This window comes from Amblyomma mixtum, chromosome 6, assembly GCF_055824585.1.
Source record: "Amblyomma mixtum isolate Tamu chromosome 6, ASM5582458v1, whole genome shotgun sequence".
Lineage (NCBI taxonomy): Eukaryota > Metazoa > Arthropoda > Arachnida > Ixodida > Ixodidae > Amblyomma > Amblyomma mixtum.
Window position 1 is genome coordinate 14,867,755 of NC_143017.1, and position 20,338 is coordinate 14,888,092.

Sequence of the window (20,338 nt, forward strand, 5' to 3'; positions counted from 1 at the left end):
CGCTCGCCGCCGTCGCCCGGGCTGGTGCCTGCGGCCTAGCGAAAGACCGGTGAGGCGACAGCCTGAAAAACTGCGCTTGTGTGTGCCTTATCCGCACCGAAACAAGCGGTCGCATTTCATATCTGACACTCTAACAGTGACCGGAGAACTTTTGCCAGATCCCAGATTTCGGTCGGCGGGATCGCCGGTACTGTGACCAAGCCTAGCGAATCCGCGAGATTCGTGTGTGCGATTTTGGCGATTGCGCAGAGCGAATACACAAGTTTTAGCGCATGCAAATAGCCGTCGAGTGCAGTTTTGGCTACAGCGACCTCAAAGCGACGGCTGCCTACATCGCGAACAATAGAGAAGTGCCGATGTGACCCGGTCTGCAGAGGCAGAGCGCGAGCTGAAGGCAGCCGGCAGCAGTCGTCGGCGTCCACTGTGGATAACAAATTAAGCTGTTTTCAATAGACACCTTCAGCATACCGCGTGCCGTGTTACCGTTACCGGTACCGGAATACCGGGAGCCTGCGCGCAGCTAATGCGCACGCGCGAATTGCGTTGACGGCTCCAGATGGCGCCATAGACCCGGCAACTGTAGGCAGCTGTGCTCGCGCCCGCAGCGTCGGAACCAATCAGCGCGCGCTCATCGCCGGTGGGCGGGCTCCCGGTACTCCGGTACCGGTAACACGGTACACGGTATGCTAAAGGTGTCTAATAGCGAAAGTGGGGTCCGAACGTATTTTTACGCAAAGCGATTTAAAAATCTTAACAAGCAACAATTAGCGAAAAGCGCCGGTCTTACAGGAAGCGTTTCCCAATCGGCGCTGATTTTGTGTCATCGTAACCCGCCGCGGTCTACCGAGCCGGAGTACCCGGGTTCGAATCCGACCGCGGCGGCCGCGTTTCGATGGAGGCGAAACGCGAGAGGCGCCCCTGGGCTGTGCTACGTCAGTGAACGTTCGAGATCCTCAGGTTCCGGAGACCTCTACTACAGCACCTCTTTCTCTCTTTCTTCTTTCACTCCCACCTTCCTCCCTTCCCTTACGGCGCGGTTCAGGTGTCCACCGTGGTATGTGAGACAAATATTACGCCATTGCCTTTCCTCGAAAACCACTTTACCATTTTTTTTTTGCGTACAGTGTGTAAGCTACTAAAACCCCAACGTCTGAGCACACCTTGCGTTTCATGCCAAGTTTGTGCACAGCTGTGTAAACTACCTCAGCGCGGGGCTGCGGTTGTCCTCATACTTGCAATCCTGCTTTTCGCCAGCGGCCAATGGTTCAGCAGAAGGGTTCTACGGGCCGAAAGGAATGCATGTTCGACTTGCACACATGCAGCGGGGAAGCATTCGGCATTTTTCTCCGCTGCTTTCGTGCCGCAAGCTTGCTCTACAGTGCCACCTTGTGATAATCTGAGCGTAACCATCGAGCCGACGAAGAGCGGGCAAGAACTTTGCAGCCAGCGAAAGAACGAACATAAGCGAAGGCATGCACGCGAGCTTAGTGATCCCGAGGATCAGTGTAAGCTCGCGTACCAAGGTGAAGGCTTCCGAAAAGAAAACGCGGAAAATGCATCTTATTTCGATAAGCTACAGAACAAACTTTTCGAACGGCCGCCATCCACGGTGTGCATGCAAGCACCTCAAGGCAGCCAACAGCGCGCAGCAGACGACGCGGGGCGGGTATGCCCCTGTGACGTCAGCGATCAGAGGTTGCCAGATCAGCAAGCAGCTCGCAAAAGAAACTGAAAAAATAAATTAGGTTTGAAGCGAAAGCTTCACTACGGGACCTCGTGCTTCGATCGCGGTGTGCCTAGTTTTCACCTTCAAATGACCTTGACCTTCGAAAGCAAAGGAAAGGCGCATAACTAGAATATATGTTGTGCTACAAAAAACTTGATCGGTTGTTTAGTAACCCCTTCTGCAACTTAACGAAACGAAAGTTACTCTGAAGTGAATATTAAAAATTTTACGTATTTAATCTAAGTTAATCAAATAATTACGCGGAATTTAAAAAAGATACTCTGAGGAGCGCCGCGGGACGGGAAAAAAATTCGCTGTGGCTTAGCCTGGTTAAGCCCGGTAATTGCGAAAGCAATATCCGTAGCTACGCCATGGTACAGCTGGTAGTGTAGCTGGTGGTGGTGCTTGTGGTTAGACTTGTGGTGATGCATCGGTTATACAAACCAATCCCATCCAATCCATTTAAATGCAATCCAATCCAATTCAATCCACTCCAATCCATTCCTATCAAATCCAATCCAAACCAATGTAATCTACTCCAATCTAATCCAATCTAATGCAATCAAGGTCAAATGAAGGTCAATGGTGGTCACCGCCGCCAATCAAATCCAATCCAAACCAATGCAATGTACTCTAATCTAATGTAATCAAATCCAATCCAATCTAATAAAACCCAGTCCAATCTAATCTAATCCAATATAATGCAATCAAGGTCAAATGAAGGTCAATGATGGTCACCGCCGCGGCACGGCAAAGGCGTGAAAGTGCAAGTAGTATTGCTTTGGTGGTCACCGCCGCGGCACGGCAAAGGCGTGAAAGTGCAAGTAGTATTGCTTTCGCAATAATATGCGTTTGGTTTCACCCAGTTCCGGTCCGGCACTTTTTTTTCAAACCCTCGACGTGAAACACCCCGTGTATCGAGCTGACGACGGGCCGCCGATTCTCTTCCTGCTTCTCGCCCGTCGGCCCCTTTAGAGCCGCTGGAACAAAACAAACAGCGTTGCTGGGCCGACAACAAATGGCCTCCCCTCTGCGGCAAAAGTGGCGGCAACAGCCCGCTGCTGCAAGAACGTGTGGGCGGCGGAACGGCTGCCGGTAATCCCTCGGGGCGACAGGAAGTACACACACCATCCCAGATTTTCGACTGCGACGACAGGCGTAGCGCGGCGGGACGCTACATGAAATACCTCAAGGCGGATGAAAAGCCTGAAAAAGCAGTCACCTGCGGCACGCACAAAGGGAAGAACCTTATTTCAGGGCGGAGCCTAAACAGGGGACTGAATTTCGACCCCCTACCTCGCTTGCCTCCTCGGAATATGCGACCCGTTACCCGTAACGAGCATCGGTTTTCGTGCCTTCATGCCCAGCCCAATCCCATCTCTTTTCTTGATTTCAACTATGACCCCATTTCCTGACCCACTCGGCTCTCATCCAGTCTCTCTCTCTCTCTTTTTATTGCGCAAATGTGCCCTTCGGCATAAGAGGGTGGTTACAGGTAGCGCATGTGTAGGCCGGTGTCGGCTACATGCCATCAAGGCCCGGTATTGGGGCCCATCTCTCTCTCACCGTTACACCTACCATCTTCCTTCACATGGCTCACAGCGTTGTCCTGAACCTAAGTTCAGCCCTATCCGTTAGCCTCCCCATTTCGGCCCCCACAGGTGGGCACCGGTAAGATATAGCTGGCTGTTTCACATACTTTTCTCCTGTCAGACCTCTAGGGTAAACGCCTTCAACCCATAGGAGTTCGAACTAAAGGCCACCGGGTGTCTATGTATGCACCGTTCTCGCGGCGAGGAGGAAAACACTACATATGACGTCAGTAACTGAGTAGAGTGCCGACAATGAAGAAATCCCCACCCAACCAATGAAGCGACCACAGTGGTCACGGGAGAAAAACTAGCAAGTTTCTCCGCCCTATATATGTCCTAGTTTCGCTTATGCTGTGCGGAGGTTACGCGTAAGGCAGGATGAGACGTGGCGACCACGCCATGGTGAGATCTAGAATGAGCCCGGGCTGAAATATATAGGCAGCGGAGGGAACTTAGCAGGACAGTTGCTGCACTGACCCTAAAGACAGACTTGCGAGTCGCAAACGGCATGCGACCAAATAGCAGCTTACACCGTGCAAGCGGAACTTGCGCGTCGCCTTCTCGTTAGATTCCCGTTTGATGCGAAAATTATAATTTTTCGTTTCGATTACATTAATTTTTCGATTAATTTTCGATTTCGATTATAATTCACCAGGCACATAAACAGCCTAACAAGAGAAACAGCATATGGCATAAGGGTATAAAGGCACGAAATTACTTTAATTTACAAACGCTCATTTCACTGTACCATGCTTTCATCCATAGCCATATCAACTATTTTATTTCTTCTTGAGGAAACACCTACAGAACACGCATATCACTGCTGCAGCCCATACAGAATCAAGCCACACGCATTATTACCTTATGCAGTTCGATCCCGGCCGCGGCGGCTGAATTTCGATGAAGGTGAAATTCCAGAGGCCCGTGTGCTGTGCGATGTCAGTGCACGTTAAAGAACCCCAGGTGGCCGAAATTTCCGGAGCCCTCCACTACGGCGCCCCTCACAGCCTGAGTCGCTTTGGGACGTTAAACCCCAATAAACTAAACTAAACTAATTACCTTACGCAGTGCTGCACCCTTACTGCAAGATCATAAAATCCTAGGGGTCGCATCCGTGGTTCATTATTCGCTTGGCATTCTCATCTTAAAGTTCACGAAAGGATCACTTCCCCTTCCGTTAATTAATAGTATCTAGTTTACTCGACGAAGTTTCACCCGCTTTTCATGCCAACACAATTTCTTGCCACCACAGCCTAGAAACTAACTACGGTAAATTCACAGTAAATTTCTCTGCCTCATTTTTGTGGAATTCATTACCATTTAGTATAAAGCAATCTAAAATTCACACTTTCAAGCGTGGTTTCCGTACTTTTCTTCTATCGAAATAATTTTTTTCTTCTATGAGCATACGGTGCACACTTCAATTGTTCTCCTCTATGCATTTATGCACATTTACCTTACTCGTGTTTCGTTTACAGTTGCACCTTATTGCTTTTTCGCGCGTTTTACTAATAATTTTTTTGTAATATGTTTCAATTTTATCCGCTCGTTTGTACATAGTGATTTTTTTTTAAGTTTGTAACAGGACGTCCCCTGTGCAGCCTTAAGCCTTGCCCTTATAAAAATGGTCTATAGACAGTCTATAGACAACTATTCATAGTCTATTCATAGTCTATAGATAAAAGTCTGCTAAAAGTGTATGGCCATAAATCTATACATAGCTTGCACCGACGTCACATCCGGTGGCCGTTGGTTGCGAGTCGGCCATGCTGCCGAACCACAGCCAGACCGCCTCTAGCTTTCCGCTGCCCATGTTAGCTCGCAACGTGTCGATTCTCGTCCATCCGTAGATTCGGTATGGTTTTGTGTGCCACGCTTGGCTGCTACGACCGTAGCGACAGCACCAGGTGAAAGAAGATGCCATTTAACACGAACTTCATCTGCATTCGTAAGATAATCGTATGCATGCAAGTGCGAGCGCTCCATGACTGAGTACGAATCTGCGCGAGCTGTGACTGGCTCGCATTAAGCGCCACGATTAGCAACCCGTCAACCCAAATTTACTTTGTGCGGCATGCACTTTGTGACAAGTAAGAGGCTTGTGTCGTCGACTAAATGTTTACGAAAACGTGGGAAGCAATGACTACACTCTTGAATGTTGCTGTTTTGACTGACGCCATCCAATTTGTCTGACAACACAAACCCAGACTGGGTCCCGTGTCGCTGCATCTTAGCTACAGCACTAGGCAAGCCGGCTCGGATCGCCACGACCGCAGCGAGCAATGACGGCAGAGAAAGCGGCGTGCCGAGGCCGAGCTTTTCGTCTCGTTGCTTGCGCATCGCAGACAGGCTTCTCACCCACCTGCTGTAGAAATCACTGTGTGCCTTCATTAATTCGAAGGCTTTCATTTCTTCCAACTTCACAAAGCTGGAAAGAGTACACGATATCCCCCGTGGGCCACTTCAAGGAACACATCAACACCCATCGTCGCGTCGACTCCCGGTCGCAGCGTGTACGGATCTATATCGTCGTAAATTTTCACTTTGTCTGCGTAGCGTACGCGCGCCGATCGAATAAATTCAGACCAGTAGCTTGCACTGAATGGTTCATTCCTCTGTGGAGTAGGCACCGCGCCCGAAAGATAAGAAAATAATCCAAAGTGTCCGAGGAGTGGCCAGGCATCGCAGGGCAGACGGACGGGGACGGCCAAATGGTTCGGCAGCATGGCCGCAAGCGCTTGATGGGGGCGGAAGTGACGACACGTGCAACCTATGTATAGATTGTCTATATACTGCCTATGGCATTTGTATTGCCTATAGACTGTTTAAGATTTATCTACAGAAAGCCTACAGATTTTATAGACAGAAGTCTATAGACACTCTATAGACTGTCTAAAACTTTTTTTTTTTGTAAGGGTGGGACCTCCTCTTGTATTTATCCAATACGGGGATGTACTGTCTGTTCGTTTAAATAAACTTATTCCGATGATCCTGATTGAGGCTCGTCCGCTCCGCGTTCCCGGGCACATCTCGGCTGAAATGTCGACTCCCCGGCGAATGGCACTGGGGGGTCAGCGGACGCGCCACAAAGCAGAGGAAGCCCTCCTCACGCGTCCGGAAGCCTAACCATGGCGTCCCATTCCGGCCACTCGTGGTGGGGGCGACGAGGAGGACCTGAACTGTAATCAACCCGGCCGTATACCAAACGCAACTTTAAAAATCGCCAAGAGCGGAGCAGTTAGCGCTTATAGACTATTCTACTCCGGAGAAGAAAGTTGAGGCAACCAATTTTCTTCACTTATACTCCGTTTCATACATAGCAGGCAACGCTGCGGAGGTTGCTGAAGTAGTGCGTCCGCGAAACTATATTACTCCGTCACGAATCATTCGTTCTTCTCGAAACTCCGGTCATTGTTTGGACGAATACAAAGAGCGGTATAAAAAGATGTGTAGCATCGAAAATCACGGTCGAAGCTGTGAGGCAATAAGTTTTCGGGTTCTCTGGCCAGGATTTTCACGGAGTGTGAACTACTTTTTGGGCGCGGATTTAGTAGAAGCGATTCGCCCTACCAACAGCGTATCACACCGCCACGTGTACGTTTTGCTTCTCGAAATCTCGACGAGTGGCAGAACGAAAATGCGGCTAAAAACGAAAAAAAAAAAGGTAAAACGAAGTCCGGGAGGTGGCAGTCACGGCACTTAGGATTTGCCGCTACGAAATATGTTTGTGTTCGCTTTGGTTGTATGGCGTACCACTTTTTGCGTGCGGACTTAGCCTGCGCGAACAGGCGCGCTAGCTTTGGCAGCGTTGCCTGCTATGTATGAAACGGAGCATAGATGATAAACTAGACCTGAACGCCTCCTTATATATTTAATGCCAAGACGAATTCGGCATCACCACCCTCATATTTGCTAAAACAGTCAGAAGTTTTTTTTCGCACGCAATAACAGATTGGAATAAGATAACTCGACCACTCCTTCGTCAGGTTCAGCCAGCTACGCCATTAGTGGCTCTCTTTACAATGTTCCTTCTTTGTGATTTCACTAACTTGTAAGGCCAGCCTGCTCGGAGTATGTGCCCGCGGTATTTTATGAATAGAAAATAAAAAAACACTGAAGTTCGCCTGCACCGATAGATTGCAGGGTTGTAAAGACAAAGAGAGCAGACTCGCTGGAGCTTCGAAGAGCTAGAGGTCACAAAATCAAGTACAGGTGCCGCCACAACCAACCGTTCTCGCAAGCAAAGTGACGTCGAGATAGATTCATTCACTTCCAAACGGCCATCACGGAGTCCCTTTTCCGCCAGGACGCCATGAGAGGCGGGAACAAAAGAAACGTTCCACTCTCCGAACTCATTTTCCCCAGAAGTGAATGCGCCTACAGGTAAAGACGCGCGTTTTCGCCCTTGGCCGCCACCGGGCTACCGAGAAGAAGGCCCAGCTGTGGCCAGACTCCGGTCCGATTTGTGCGAAAGCCTGACGAACCAACCCCTAGCGAGGAATCTTGTGTGAAGCGTCGGAGTAACTCGGCTAAGCTCGGGAAAGTTCGGAGGAGCGTCGCGCCAGCTGCCGCAGCCGAGTAGAGAGAGTGTGCGACGATGAAGAGCGAGAAACGCCGTTCCGCGCGCACGTGCCGATGCCAGAAAGAGGCGGCGAAGAATGAACACGCGCTTTCGTACGTCCACTCGCTTTGACTACGTTAAAACCCTAGCACTTTTTTAGCCTCCTGACAACACGTAACCGGGGTGGCCACGAGCTGGATGCTGTCGGTGAACTCGACCGGACTACGAACTCGAAGGTCCGACCTTTGACACATTTTGAGCCACGGTGCATCTTCGAAAAGGACAGCGCGAACAGACCCTGTCCGTATTATGATGGTTGGTTTATTGGGGTTTGACGTCCCAAAGCAACTCGGGCTATGAGGAGGGACGCCAAATTTCGACCGTCAGTGCATCTTAAGGAACCCCAGGTGGTCGAAGTTTCCGGAGCCCTTCACTGCGGCGTCCCTCATAGCCCGAGTTGCTTTGGGACGTCAAACCCCAATAAACCAACCATCATAATACGGACAGAGTCTGTCCTTTTCGAAGATGCACCGTGGCTCAAAATGTGTCAAAGGTCAGATTATGATGAGCAGCGTTTAATGGCCGACGGGGCCCACGTCGCGTCGTGGCCGGGAATGGGCTTGTCAAGCCTCGATAAGCCGCCAGATCAGAGGGAACACCCGTCAACCTGGCAGGTTCCTCGCTTTTTCACCGCCGCCATGTAGCAGACGATATTCTCATCATTATAGCACATTCAGGCGACGCAAAAAGTGCCTCGACAGTGTGCACCTGCATAGTTAATTCACTACCAAATTTTCGCTACCGCTCCGAAAAGAAGTGTCTAAAGATAGGTCGGACGTACCCAGTCGGTTCCCATAATAATAACCACTGCTGCGGGTGCCGCCTGTTCTGGCTCCTCGCAGCTGCAAACTATGCGGATTTCTAATTTTTATCCATTCAGGCAAGTGCTCCCTTCAAGCATAATATGAAAAAAGAAAATGGACAACACAAAGTGCAACATACATATACCAGCGGTTTAGCCCAGAGAAGCCTCTCACAAGGTGCAATTAGGGATTCAAAAATCACGCCAGTTAAAAGATTTGGCCCGGTGTCGGGCGGACTTCGCTGTTAGTCCACGGCTAATCACGTCCAACGTATGCCCGTCACGCTACGTGCATTTCCCCGCAAAGCGTACGCAAGTTTCGAGCGGCTGCAAAAAAAAAAAAATTGGTTCATTCTTGGATCACCCCGCCGTGGTGGCGGGGGAGCGCTCGAGTGTTGTGCACGTGGACGCGGGTTCGATTCCAGCCGCAGCATGATGCAGGCGAAACGCAAAAGGCACCCGTGTTCCGTGCGATCTCAGTGGACGACGTGGTTGAATACATTTCACAACCCTCTACTACGGCACCCATTTCTCCCGTCCTATCGCTCCCACCTTTCCATCAGGGCGCGGCTGAAGAGTCTACCGAGAAGTGACTGCGCTTATCATCATTTCGTCAAACCAGCCGCCGCGGTGGCTCAGTGGTTACGGCACTCGGCTGAAGACGCGGGTTCGATCCCGGCCACGGCGGCCGAATTTCGATGGAGGCGAAATTCTAGAGGCCCGTGTGCTGTGCGATGTCAGTGCATACCATAGAATCTCACGTGGTCGAAATTTCCGGAGCCCTTGACTACGGCGTCCCCCATAGCCTGAGTCACTTACGGACGTCAAACCCCCGTAAACCACTTCCTCAAACCCAATTTTCAACTCAACTGTCGTCGCGAACGCTCCGTAACGTGCGCCCGTATCGTACGCAAAGCTTTTCCGGCCGCACAACTAAAACTGCCTAATCATATTCCTTAATGTCACATTCGCCCAGATCCTGTCTTATCTTGACAACAAGATGTACAGCTCTCCTTATGCTTTCCCATCCGAGCCCCATGTATCTGTGCAGGCGCAGGAATGCGGTCTGCTACAGCCAAAAACGAAGCGGCAAATGCCCCCATCACCGATCCCATTGGATACGCAGGCGGTGGCAGATGAATGGGGAATAACCATGGCTTAATCGGCCCCCTTTGAAGGGCGTTCTTGAGCTGTATCCGACCACAGTGCGCTTACGCTTCGCGAAACCGGGCGATAAGATCCTTTCTTTAATCGCTTCTTTCACAGGGGTGTTGTGGAGATAAACACCCAATATAGGAGGTACTGATATCGCGTCTTTGCAAACTGCTTCAGCCCCTGACCAGGGGTCGAATCACGGAACGATCGCAATCCCATAACGGCGCCGACTGGCGGACATACCGACCATAGGCTAATGGATCCTTTTGTGACAAGTTTGTGATTTCATCATTCTGTAATCCGGGCCCCAGGTCGAATTCTTCAACTGCCAAGTTTCTGTGAAAGCCGACAGCTTTGCTTTGTAGCCGTATGGCTGTGCTAGGGTGGATGCAAATGCAATTACTCCCTTATTACAAATATACCCCACCTTGAGGAATTGCCTTAAAGAATTGGAACAACCCCTGCGCAGAGGCTCGCAGAGCGTTCTAGAGGCGTTTCCAAGCTCCAGGCGGCGTCATTACGATCGTGCGTCGTCTCGCCCACTAACGACGACTGCGGCGAAGAACACGAAACCGGATCGCTTTCTGCATGCTCAGAATGTACGAGGCGGAAGCCGAGAATACATTTCTGCATCATTAACACAACACATCTCAGAATGAGAGCACTGATATAACTTCCCCGTTTAAAACATGCTCGGCAGGCAAACAGAGTGGTGACTTCAGTACCATTCTGGAACACTGGCTCAAACTGGTCACGCCGAAATACATATGCGGAAGCAGAATTTCCGCATTTCTGAGGCGCGAAACGTACAAAACTGCTGCCAGGCATCGAAGTATCGTTTCAGAACTGGCACCGAGGTTCCCTGGCAGCAACGACCTCGCGGCGGGGCTCACAGACTTGACGCGAAAAGTGCGAAGACGTTGAAAAATGCATTGTATTTTTTGTTGACGTTTTTTACACTCGTCGGAAGCTTACAGCTGTACGCGCTGGCAGGTCAACTGCCGCCGGAAACAACGTTAGAACACGGAACAGAGCAAGCGCGCAAACTGAAGTTCACTGCCGTCGTCCATCGCAGCCTCAACACACGCTAATTCCGCTGCCCAGGTATACGGCTACACAAATGACGCCCCGTCGAAGGCGGCGTCATGGGACAAGAGAGCGTAGCAGCGATTGTCTCGCTCGAATGAATATATGCTCAGCCTACGCGCACCCTTATACGGGTCGGAAAGGCGCCGCTGACACCCGACGTAAACACGACGGAGATGCGCAGCGCCGCGTAACCCACTTCACGATCAGCGGCCCTTTTTTCTTTTCCGCGACCGGTGTCGGGTGGGTCCGATCGCAATGCGACGCGATGGGCCCGCACCTGCAGTCCTCAAGCACGACGCGCGCATCGGTGCAACGTTACCAAGCTCCGAAAGGAGGCGTTCCCGCGACGCGTTGCGGAAACTTCTCCCGAACCAGTGCACTGTCTGGACAGACAGCGTCTCCGGTCCCACGCGAAACGACTACGCACACTCACTCGACAGGTCACCAGAGGCATTCTGCTGCTGCTAGGTCAATCCACGCTGCACAGCGAAGAAATCCACGGCGCAAAACTAAACTTGGCGCCCGTAGGCGCGGCGGCCGAGCAGAAAGTAGCAATAGGTCCTACGATTGCGAGTGGTACGGTGATCGCTAATGGCAAGAAATGGCACCTAATTTTAAGTAAAAATGGTGCAGCAGCAAGGATAGGTGTGCAGTCTTGTATGCCGAGAGAAATAATGAAAACTTACTCTTTCTTTTGCACGTCCTGCGTGTTTTTGGACGACCTTGGTAAACGATCCACCTTTGCCGTCTGCCATGTTGGCTCACTACTGCAAACTCTGAACTATAATGAGATTAAGATAAACGCATTTAATTTATAAACGCATAAAATATTTTTTATTTATTTTTTGGTATTTATATATTGCTTTAACTTTCTTATTAGGTATATTTTTACATTTTAGTTTTTGCTGCGGTACAAATGTTGTGCAGCCATCATTACTAAGGATTTCCGCCGCTGGCACTCCGTGAATCTAAACCGGTACGTTCAGCTTGTGTTGTTACCGGTATTTTTCTGCATGAAATGATTGTCTTGCGATTCTAACGTGCTCCTGTGCATGCTTGTGTCCAGCTCCTTTAATTTTCGGTCGTTTCATGTTTTGTCTGTGATGTTTAAATCACCAGCTAGCGAAGAGCGCATAGGTTGATATCTGTGCTTCGTTTTCATTGAAATAACAATTTCTTGGGCGGTTACCTGTTGCTGTCCACCTTTATTCACCTTATTCAGTTCGAGTTCTTCTGTTTCTGCTTTGGCGGAGTATCTTGTCGACTAAATAGGATTTAGTTGAGTTTGTCCCGACAGCAAGGTGAAGTGTTTCTCGAGTTTATTCTTGTAGCCTTGTTTAACAAATTGTCAGCCCTGACGTCAGCCAGCATGCAGAAATTCTTAATGAAATGCCTCTCGTATTAACTGCTTCGTCAGCTGCCCGACGTTGCATCGTTGGCGTGGTTTGGCGACCTTGTTTTTTCGGCTTTCGTCTTGGTAAAGCAGCGCCTGGCCAGAGTCGTCAGCAAAGGAGCGTAGCGGCAATCGTAGCGCCGCACTGATTTCGTGAACAGCGCGAGCGCTTTTCTTGGTTTGCCCTGTCTGGCACACGCGTGAACGAACGAGGTGGCGTGACAAAAAGTGCGTCGTCACTGTCGCCAGGTCAAGATGGTTGCAGAGCAGCCCGACGTGGAAATGAAAAATGTGGAGAGCCCTGCTGCAGTGAGCACCGAGGCCGAGGCAGCCAAGGCGGACCCCGACACGCTCACCATTGAAGGTGAGAGCACTTTTTGCCTGGCCATGCATGCGTTGACGAGCAGATCTTGGACATTGTTTAAAAACTCGAGGTACGTGCCTGCCCGTTTAGGTGCGCGTTTAATTTGAAGGGCGCACGAGTGGTAAGAAAGTGTAGTGACTTGTGACCTGCTAGTGCCTGTGGTGTACAGTATGGCGCGCTGGGTATACTCAGTCTCGTACATCAAGTGCAACGCTGTCAAAGCCAGCACTGTCTCTTGCGCTGCCTACATCCGCAATTAAAAAAAAGTAGTGTGTTCCTTGTGGGGAGCGAACACTAGTAAATGCTTTGCTCGCATGCTTACTCCATGATGCATTTGTCATCAGGTTGATCGCATGCACTCTTACTGCGGACGACATGCTTTCTACTGGCTTGCACCACTCGGCCACGAAACAAGTGTGAAGTAACACGCCTCCCTTTATTTTTTCATGCTGGCCAGCTTCTTTTCACAGGGGTGTAAGAAATGGATTACAGGCAGTTAGCAGCTTCCTTGCATGCTGTCCGCTCAGTACAGTAAAAACGAAACTGCTGTCTTAATTTGTTGTTCCTGAGAGTTCATCATCCCCTACCCTGGAGGCATGCGAGTTCTGTGCTGTGAACGTAGTGTAATCCACTTGCTGTGCTAAGACTGGGGGCTCGGAAGCTACTCGGCAAAGCAGACAAGAGAACACCAAAGAAACCTTGCGTTTGTGCTTCTCTAAGCTCCGTATTGTGTAGTAAGATGTTGTATTCTGACATGGGCCCACTGCGGTTGGCTTAGGGGCCGAGCCCAAGGCCATGGGATGAAATCCGAGCCATGGTAGCCGCATTTCAGTGGGGGTGAAGTGCAGTGGGGGTGAAGTGCATGTTGGTGCATGTCGAAGAACCCCAGGTGGTCGAAATTAGCCCGCAGCTGTCCACTATGGTAGGGTGTGTCTCGCAGCCTGTTTGCAGCAATGCACCCCACGTAGCGTGCTGCCTCTGCAACGTGCATCTCCAACACACTTGTGTGCAGACATCAAGGAGCATGCGCGGCACATCGAGAAGGCTGTGAACAGCAAGGAGCCCCGCTTCATCCTGCGCATCCTGCGTGCCCTGATGCCCACCCGCAAGCGGCTCAACGACAAGGTCCTGCGCAAGATTGTCTCGGGCTTCTTCACCCACTCCAACCAGGACAGGGACTCACTGCTGGCCTTCCTGGAAGAGGTCTGCCAACTTTCTCTTCTTGGTGCTGCTGGCATGGGCTCCCTTTTTTTCAGCCTCTCAACTTTTACTCAGAATGTCAGCGGTGCATTGAAACCTGTATACAGAGCTAGAAAGAAAAATTGAAATACTGCAAAACCTTCGCGTAGCAAATTTCTCTTGTGTTGCTTCTCCATTCTCTAATACCACGTCGTGCATTGAGGCCTGTGTGTTCGTGAACTCCATGTAATGGACGTGTTGCAACAGTTGACCTTAATCAAGTTGCTGCACCGACAGTCTATCAGAAAGGGCTGCATTACTTGAAATTTTTTTCAACCATGATGCTTCACGACGATAAAGCACCAGCCCCCATTACAGGAAAGTCTCTGATTGCAACGAGTAAGCCTAGCTGACATAACTTGCTATGCCCTTGTGTAATCGGCGCCCCTCCGTGGCAAACCCTGCGGCTTTTGCTTTTGTAGTATCACAGCAGGTGGAACTGCAACAGTTGGTGTTGAAAAGTTATTGGGTCCTGTTCACATCATCTTCTTGGTTACCCAATTCCTGATAAGCGTGTTTGTTATTGCTTGTGTACGTATCAGTATATGTCTGTAAGACACCTCTGAACTAAGCCCCGCCGCGATGGCTCAGTGGTTATGGCGCTCGGCTGCGGACCCGAAAGACGCGGGTTCGATCCTGGCCACGGTGGTCAAATTTCGATGGAGGCGAAATTCTAGAGGCCCGTGCACTGTGCAATGTCGGTGCATGTTAAAGAACCCCAGGTGGTCGAAATTTCTGGAGCCCTCCACTACGGCGTCCCTCATAGCCTGAGTTGCTTTGGGACGTTAAACCCCCTTAAACTAAACTAAACTTCTGAACTAAGTCAAAGACCACAATGCATTCACTAGGTCCACCTTATTCAGCTTGGGCCTTCATGGTCGTGGTAATTTTGCTTGTTTGTCTAGATGCCTGGAGCACCTAACGGGGCATCACTGTGAAGGGGGGGGGGGGGGGGTTACAGCAGTACTGAGTGGAGGTAGTATTGCAAATACCTGCCAAGGCTCGCAGACAGTGTGTTGACTGTTCTCCATTGGTTCTGCTAGACAGAATGGGGGGCAGGGTGTGTGACTGGGTGTCTGGTGTGCAGCCCATGGAGACGGACAGTGGCAGCACCAAGGAGGGCCGCATCCGCAGTGCCAAGACTCTGCACCTGCCGCTGCTGCCCGAGCTGGACGTGTACATCCACCTGCTGGTGCTGGTCTACCTCATCGACGCCCAGCGCTACGACAAGGTCAGTGTGTGTCTACACCAGGGTTGGCAGACTTCTCTGCCTGATATTTCTGACACTATGGAATCTAAATGCTTGAGTTGTTGGGCTGAAATTGACTGCTTTTCACCCAAAAGTTTATTTCAGCCTAATATAGATGCGAGCAGGCATTGCTGTCACAACCAACTCGTTCTCCGCTGGCGTGAGAAGCGCCACCTTGGCTTTAAATGGAATCGGATGGACCGGCTTGGATAGGCTTGTCTATTGGTTCTCCATCATTGCCATTCGAGATAATGGGACACTGTTCGCTGCCATCGAAACGGCATACAGAAAGTGTTGCGATTGCATTGAAAACAGTGCAGAGGGGCAGCTGCAGCGTCCGCCGCGGCTTGGACAGCGCTACCTGTTGGTGTGGGGCACCAAACGTGGCCAAGGGGGCGCTCACTTCCACTCTCATCTTCCTGTGGGTTACCTCTTGGTCTCCGTGACCGTTGTTGCAAACTGACGGCTCTTGCTTCACGTGGCATGACTTGTGGCTGCATTGCACTGTCTGGTATCGTTACGCAAGAGGGTGCGGACATGGCAAAAGCATGTCTGTGGCCCAGATACAACCTACTACCATTATCGCTTGTAAGGGCCACATGGGGGAGCGGCGATTTTCGTGGCCTTGGAAGCTGATTTTTTTTGCTGAAAAGCTTTTTTGAAGTTCACGGATTTTTCGGACCATTTCCCGGGTCCCGCTGAGTCAGAAAATCGGTCGATGACTGTGTACCTACGCATCCACACAGGGAATTTCAGCAGGGTGGCAGCTCTTTTCACAAAATGAAGTGCAAGCCACGAAACAAATTGAACAGCAAGTATGCTGCAAGAAACAGCATCAGTGTTCAGCAGGAACGCGGCACAAAAAATGAACCTAATTTGAGCTTCTTAGGGAATCAAGTGAGGCTGCTTAATTCAGTGTGTACAGGGCAATCGACTTAACAATTCCTGATATAATGATATATCACTTATAACGGTATTATTTATTTAGATCTATGAATTTTCCCATTGCCCTTAAGTAAAAATGAACCGCATAGGACGACAGAGTTATCGGTGGAATAACGGATGCAGCAATGCGGATGCAACGGATGCAACGGATGCAGCCCGGAAGATGTTTGCTACAGAAAATTGTCTGAAAGTGGGAGGAAAATTAATATACTTAGAAGCTCCCCAAATGGACTGGCCTGGCGAAATCCAAGGGGGAGCCTTGGGAACCGAGAGCTGTCATCGCCGCAATTGCTGGAGGCAGGAGCTTGCTTGGCCGCCACTGCGCACTGCTGCCTCCCTCAGACGTATACTCCGTTTCATACATAGCAGGCAATGCTGCGGAGGTTGCTGAAGTAGTGCGTTCGGGAAACCATATTACTCTGCCACAGATCATTCGTTCTTCTCGAAATTCCTGTTGGTTCGCCCTACCAACCGCGTATCTATCATACCACCACGTGTACTCTTTGCGTTTTGAAATCTCGACAAGTCGCAGGACAAAAGTGTGGCAAGAGGTAAAACAAAGTCTGGGAGGTGCCAGTCATGGCACTTAAGATTTGTCGCTACAAAATATGCTTGTGTTCGCTGTGGTTGTATGGCAAACTACTTTTTGCGTGCGGACTTAGCCTGCACGAACAGGCACCCTAGCTTTAGCAGTGTTGCCTGCTATGTATGAAGTGGAGTATAGTTTGCACCGGTTTGTGCTTTTGTGAACTGGGTAAAAATGACACAGATTGAGCGCGAGGCATTATCTCTGACCCCCCACCCACCTACCCACTTTTGTTGTTCAGATGGTTGAGAATTATGTTTATTTAAAGCACTATCTTTTCTTCGTGCATTTCCCTGTTTTACGCTGTTCTCAGCACGCCAAGATGCTGTGCGCTCTTGACAGGAGCGCGGGTGGCAGTGGCTATATGCATGGGGTAATACCTACATGTGGGGGGGAATGCACGGGTGTGTTCTATTTTGCCTTTTTTTTTTTTGCCGGTCCAGGTATAATGGTTATTGGCTACGACAGTCGGATTTTGCAATTTTCTCAGTGTCGTTATAAGTGGACTGCGCTGTGTAATCTGTTTCCCCCCTACACTATTGGTCCAGTGTGGAAGGTGTAGGGGCTTTTAAAATTGTAAACGCAGTCGACCCAAAGCGCGCGCATGCGCACACTGAAGAATGCAGGGTGCCTTTTCTTGCAGAAAAGATTAGTACCGCGCGAATGGGACAGGACAGGAGAACGAGGAAACACAGGCGCAGACTTCCAACTGTTTATTCGAGAACGGAAAGCAAACGCTATATATATATATATATAGGGGGGTGAACCTATGCGCATAACCATCACTGTCATTCACACAAGGCCTGATTGAAATCTAGACCACATTGATCAAAATTTGCCTTGCAGAAAGGCCGATAAACCAGAGGGCATTCAGTCGGCATGTTCGTCCCCAGAAACTCCGTGTCAGGGAAACGATTAGGAACTAGTAAGGAACCTACTAGTATAGGACCAGTGCAATGGACCAACTGGCCAATAAAGAACGTCCTTTCTTCTCCCCTTACCGCGCAGGCGGTGCAGTGCTCGGACCTGCTGATGCAGAAGATCCAGGCGCAGAACCGGCGCACCCTGGACCTGCTGGCCTCCAAGTGCTACTTCTACCACAGCCGCTGCTACGAGCTCACCGACAAGATGAGCGACATCCGCAGGTGCCTGTTCCTCCTCCTCCTTCCAGTGACCCTCACCCAAAGCCTGTAATTTGGCCTGACTACGCCAATCAACCACCGTTTTTATCGGCAAAGTCACATTTACGAAATTCTTAGGCCAGTTGTGTGGTATTATGTGCCGATTTAATTCCATGGAAAACAAGTCCTTGTGCACTAATGTAACGCAGCTGACTTACTGCTGAGAGCTCTCAAGAAATTTGTGGCGGGGAACTTCTTAATACGCGTGCAATTGTTTTTTTTCTTGACATCGAGGTAAAATTACCATCCCGCCTAGCATAGAAGTCGAGTTAGTAGGTTTTCAAGTTGCCAGCGGGCAAAACCCCAGGTGGTAGCTTGTCTCAAGGGACGCCGCTGTTCCGCGAGAGGAGCGTTGAGCAAGATCAGGTGGAGGGAGTCGATGCGGCCACGTTGCCTTAGCTGGTTGTCGGCGTAGGAACGTCCTCGCACCGCTGACGAGGTCCGGGAGCAAACACCAGTGGATTGCCAAGTCATCATCATCGTGAGGTGGAGCGGCAGCAGTGGGAAGATGGGAGAAGTGGAATAAAGGCTGTTGGTGTGGGGTCCGTGCGCTTGGGAATTGTGCGAGTGTGTCACGGCTGAAGCGTGACAGTACCTGGATATAATGCGTACTGTCTGGAACATTTGTATCAAACCATGATCATATGTCATCGAGATTTTGCTGTGGCCTAAAACCGTGGCTTTCCAGCCGTAACGGAGTAATCCTGTTGCCACCGGCAAATCGCTAGGGCTTTTTTTCTGTTTGCGGTGCAATGTGGTGTCGCAAGGGGAGGATGAGAATGCCTCCCGTACACCTCTTGGGCTGGTCGGAGGGCAGTGGTGGGAGCTGTGTCTTTGTCCTCTGCAGCTTCCTGCACAGCCGCCTGCGCACGGCCACCCTGCGCAGCGACTACGAGGGCCAGGCTGTGCTGGTCAACTGCCTGCTGCGCAACTACCTGCACTACAACCTCTACGAACAGGTGGGTCTCCCGGCCCGAAAGACGCGGGTTCGATCCCGGCCGCGGCGGCCGAATTTCAATGGAGGTGAAATTCCAGAGGTCCGTGTACTGTGCACATTAAAGAACCCCAGGTGGTGGAACTTTCCAGAGCCCTCCACTATGGCATCCCTCGTAGCCTGGGTTGCTTTGGGACCTTAAACCCTAAAAAACCAAACCAAAGACAAGTGGAGATGGTTAGACTCCAAGGGCCACCCGAAACATTCAGTGGCGCCTTCGCATCGGATAAGAGGAATGGTGCCGTGCCTGGCCTGGCAAAGATGAGCATCGTTGACGACAGTGGTGAGGCCACACACACAGGCAGTCTGCAGGTGTGGCGGCCATTTTTCGATTCACTTTGGCAATGATGCAATCAGTGGTTCTTTCGCTAAGTTAGAACACGGAGTGGGGACAGCAGTGCTTATGGGTGGCCCGTGCTGTTGCATGTGTGACATCGGCGCCATGAACTGAAGGGCGGGCCCCCGCCAACTGTGATGTGAGAGAAATCGCGACACTTTATACAGAGAAACTAGGCGGGACAGAAAACGCCGAAAATCAACACAAAACACCAAGACGGGACATTATACACTTGTCCAGTGTTGCGTAGTAAAGTTCTTCCACGACCGGCTTATCTGCACTGGTGTAATGTACTCCGAAGGCCCTGGCGCATGGAAACATGATCACTTGTGTTAGTGAAATCTGAAGTGACTGGTACGTTTGTCGTGCAGTCTATCCAGCTTGTCCATAACACCACGTCGCACACCAAACTGCCCTCAGTGGTCCGTTGTACCACTTGTTTCTGCTATATGTGTTCTCACCACATTGTGCACCACATCATAGCTTCCAGTTCAAGCTCTTCGTTTTCTTCTTCCCCTTCGTGTGCACTTCTCTTAATAGCAATGCCTTTCTAATGGACACATCTTTCTTGCGTCACACGTGCATAGTCTGTGACTGTACAAAAGGACCTTCGTAATAGTCTTTTAGAAGTGGTCTGCTCTGTGTGTCACAGCGAATCGTGCAAATGAATTACCTTAAGACGCTCGCTGCTGTGTTTCCAGCTTGTGTGCCACAGGATCAGCGGTAGACAAAAATAAATTGGCCACCAGAGTCCGTGGGGGTGTAACTTGACTGTTCAAAACTAGTGTTGGAGGGGAACCACCACTTGGAACAATTTTGTCAGAAAACCTACGGCAAGAAATCTCTTGTTGGTGCAGGTCTGCTTCAGTTTCTCCCGAGTGTCCCACTTTTTCAGCAGTGAGAGGAGGGTGGACAGGACTGGCACGGGAGGGATGCAACCTCAGCCCGGCAACCCTGTGCACAGTCAACAGATGTTGGATCTAAGACAGAACCAGTTTGCAAAAAGCATCGGTCCTGCCGATCACCAACATGCATCTGATTGTGTGCACGTCAGACGGGCGGGGG

General features: G+C 50.4%; 2 protein-coding genes across 10 annotated transcripts in view; one reads left to right on the forward strand and one right to left on the reverse strand.

Moving 5' to 3' along the window:
* Positions 1-11,742, reverse strand: part of Amph (amphiphysin) — a 160,084-nt gene extending 148,342 nt beyond the window's left edge. For all 9 annotated transcript variants that reach the window (XM_089547583.1, XM_089547581.1, XM_089547582.1 and 6 more), the window contains exon 1: positions 11,672-11,742. In XM_089547583.1, the coding sequence (XP_089403709.1) occupies positions 11,672-11,740 (69 nt within the window). In that variant the 5' untranslated portion in view covers positions 11,741-11,742. The remainder of the gene's footprint in view (positions 1-11,671) is intronic.
* Positions 11,743-11,826: 84 nt separating this feature from the next.
* Rpn3 (regulatory particle non-ATPase 3) overlaps positions 11,827-20,338 on the forward strand; it is a 37,859-nt gene continuing 29,347 nt past the window's right edge. The window contains exons 1-6 of the mRNA XM_089547584.1: positions 11,827-11,961; positions 12,628-12,742; positions 13,755-13,945; positions 15,069-15,212; positions 17,770-17,906; positions 18,790-18,901. Of these exons, the coding sequence (XP_089403710.1) occupies positions 12,634-12,742; positions 13,755-13,945; positions 15,069-15,212; positions 17,770-17,906; positions 18,790-18,901 (693 nt within the window). The 5' untranslated portion in view covers positions 11,827-11,961; positions 12,628-12,633. The remainder of the gene's footprint in view (positions 11,962-12,627; positions 12,743-13,754; positions 13,946-15,068; positions 15,213-17,769; positions 17,907-18,789; positions 18,902-20,338) is intronic.